Source organism: Benincasa hispida, chromosome 2 (genome assembly GCF_009727055.1).
Source record: "Benincasa hispida cultivar B227 chromosome 2, ASM972705v1, whole genome shotgun sequence".
NCBI lineage: Eukaryota > Viridiplantae > Streptophyta > Magnoliopsida > Cucurbitales > Cucurbitaceae > Benincasa > Benincasa hispida.
This window is the reverse complement of record NC_052350.1, coordinates 35,715,626-35,718,644: the sequence shown is the minus strand read 5'-3', so window position 1 is coordinate 35,718,644 and position 3,019 is coordinate 35,715,626. Positions and strand designations below refer to the sequence as shown.

General features: G+C 43.5%; 1 protein-coding gene across 1 annotated transcript; it reads left to right on the top strand.

Annotated features, from left to right (window-relative positions):
* Positions 1-954: 954 nt before the first annotated feature.
* LOC120072066 (histone-lysine N-methyltransferase, H3 lysine-79 specific-like) lies at positions 955-1,557 on the top strand. Its single transcript, XM_039024487.1, has one exon. The coding sequence runs from the start codon at positions 955-957 to the stop codon at positions 1,555-1,557; it is 603 nt and encodes a 200-aa protein (XP_038880415.1).
* The last annotated feature ends 1,462 nt before the right edge of the window (positions 1,558-3,019 follow it).

The window sequence follows — 3,019 nt, the reverse complement described above, 5'->3', positions numbered from 1 at the left end:
ATAATACTATTTAGCGTCTGATACATGATTGTGAATGTAGAGATTAAGAAGATGAAATACTATTGATGAAATAGAGTTAGAAACAAATACAAATAAGCGCCAACGTCTTGGCACAGATATGGAATGGAAATTTGCTTTCCAATGTGGATGGATCATGCAGAAGGATGAGTTCCCCCTCAGGCTTGCTCAACCGGTAGCAGGGATCTGAGTATAGAGCTTCGCGACGAGGATCTGGCAGAATCGCTCTGAGACTCACCTCTCGGCCTTGTCTCTTTTCTTCCCGGATTTCTTCTGATTAGTACTCAGCTCAGCCTCTCTCTCAATAATCTAGCATCAATTACCTCGTATCAAGTATATCTTCTCTGAATTCTATGGGGTATTTATAGGTGAAAAGCTTTTACTCTCTGACTTGTGGTCGCCACTGTTTGTTATGGAAATTCCAAAGATGGAAGAATAAATATTCTTTCTGTTATGCAATTAGACCGTCAAATTTTCACAACGGTTAGTTATACACGTGTCGCAATCCTCAGCCTTTGCATTTCTCATTTGCATCTTTCGATTATGTGTCTGCATGCAGTGTTGTTTTTATTATCGCATGCGGTTGAAATTCAACTCTGGATCGACTGTTGCATTGCACCGTCATTGCGTTGATCGTCTTTTCATTGTTGATTGACGGGCGCAATGTGACAGAGATGCATTGTTCAGTTTCTCGTTGAGCCTTGATCGTAAGCGGTGACTTGGTTTCCTATAAAACAGAATAGAAATATCTTCTTCTACCATCTTAATGGTATTAGTGGGTGTTTTCGCGATAATTTATAATTATTGTATTTTTGAGCTAATTTTCATACAATCAACGCATATTTTCTCTCTTTTGGCTGCAATATCTGAATAGGGCAATATAAATAACTTGTATTTCTACAAGTTATCAAGGTGTTTGGGAGTATACTCAGAAACATGGAGAAGGAAGGTGGACTGCTCGAAGCTGGGGTTGTGAACCAGACACTGCCTTTGGAAGAGGAGATGGAGGAAGCGTCAAGAAGGAGCGCGCTGGCCGTTTTGGATACTAAGGAAACTGTTCAAGCAGAATCCTATGAGAGACCCTTCAGGGTCGCTTTGGAGGAAGTTGTGGTGGAGAAGCAGCCTAAAGTGGTTGAGGAGAAGAAGATCAAAGAGAAGAGGGTTGAAGAAGATGAGCAAGCCCATCCAATCAAGAAGAAAGAAAGGAGTGAAAGAAGGGAACGTAGGCAGAAGAAGGGATGCCTGAAGAAGGAGGAAGATAGAAGAAAGAGGGCTGAGAGCCCAGAACGGGACGGAGAATCCACCTCCGTAAGAGGAGAGAAGGGGGAGTCAGCAAAATCGAGAGAATCAGCACTACCCGAGGAGGAAACAACGAAAATAAGATTGGTTGCGACTGATGATGGAGAAGATGCAGACATCACCCTCATGACGCGGCGTCATAGGGAGAATGCGCCGCAAGGGTCAATAGTCGACCCACCAATTGTGCAAGATACGTTAGAAGAGAAGGAGAGGAGAAGAAAAGAGGAGGAAGAAAAGTAAAAGAAAATGTTGTGGGCACAGCAAATCATCGCAAAAGGTAGTAGAAGAAGAAAATTACAAGATGAGAAGGTGCGCCGCAAGAATGAGATATCGGCAGAAGTGGAAAGGAAAAGGCTCGAGGAAGAACATCGCATTTTGCTACCCTCAGAGTAGTTCGAAAGAGAATTTGAGAAATAGATGAGAGAAGAGGAAGAAGAAGGAAGAAAAGGAGAAGAAGCGCTGAGCAAATGTTTGGCGCATAAGAGAGAAAAAAGGGAAAAGAAATTGTAGAGTGGGAGAAGGAGAAACAATGCAAGGCAAGGGAAAGGAAACAAAAGCAAAAATCCTGCCTTGCGTTGACCAAAGAGAAGGGCAAAGCAGTTGCAGAAAGTAATGAGTCCGCGTTGGCTAAGGGACGACCATCAAGGAAGAAAGAAAATGACGATATGATGATGGAGATGGGATTCTTCCCTGCGCCAACACCACTACCGGACTTGATCACAAGCGTTATTTTGAAACATGGATGGGAAACAATTTGCCAGTGCCCATCCATCGTCAATCCAAAAGTAGTGCGTGACTTCTACAATGGACGACTCCATGGCACCAGAGATGCGGGGACCATGAAAGGGGAACTGGTGTCTTTCAGTGCAAAGGACATCAATGAATTATATCAGATGAAGGACATCCCGGATGCACCGAGTAATAAAATCATTGATGATACCACAGAAGAGCAGATGGAAGATGCGCTAAAGAAATTAACACAATTGGGCACTCGGTGGTCGGTTTCCTTAAAAGCCATTAGAACCCTGGCATCCAAGATACTGCTTCCAGAGGCGCGACTTTGGGTATATTTGGTAAAACGGCGACTCATCCCGACTTCCCATGACAAAACAATTTCGAGAGATAGAGTCATAACCGCATAATGCATCGCATGCAGCATTCCAATAGACGTGGACCAGTTGATCGCAAGACAAATTTGAGGTTTTGTGAGGCACATAAGAGGCCAATATTTATTTCCTTGGACAGTCTCAAGCTTACCTCTCACTAGGTGTGGGTATTGAAGAGGAACCAATGCCAAAAGTACATGGTCTTATCAACGTCAAGATTTTGAGAATGCTTCTCAAAGATTCCCCACATTGCCCCGAACTTCCACCTAAAAGGCTCATGATCGACTTAAATGTGCCGCAGCAGTCGAAACCAAAGAAACAACGCAAGGTTGACAAAGGAAAGGAGAAAGTCCAAGAGCCATCACTGCAAGATCCTGAACCCTTGAACCCTTTGCCTTTGATAATTCGCCCTCCAAGACCTCCTGCAGAACCTTCTCCCTCATTTCCCAAACATTTCACTAATCTTCTACTTGCCCCTGATTCTCCAACCATATATCCAGTAGCTCCATCCTCACCTTCATCATCACTGCAACTTTCCCTTCCACCGCTGCATGTTGATGAATGATAACTTGTAGAAATACAAGTTATTTATGCCA

Excerpts from the sequence above, each read along its gene's own strand:
- LOC120072066 (XM_039024487.1), top strand. The coding sequence starts at position 955 with ATGGAGAAGGAAGGTGGACTGCTCGAAGCTGGGGTTGTGAACCAGACA.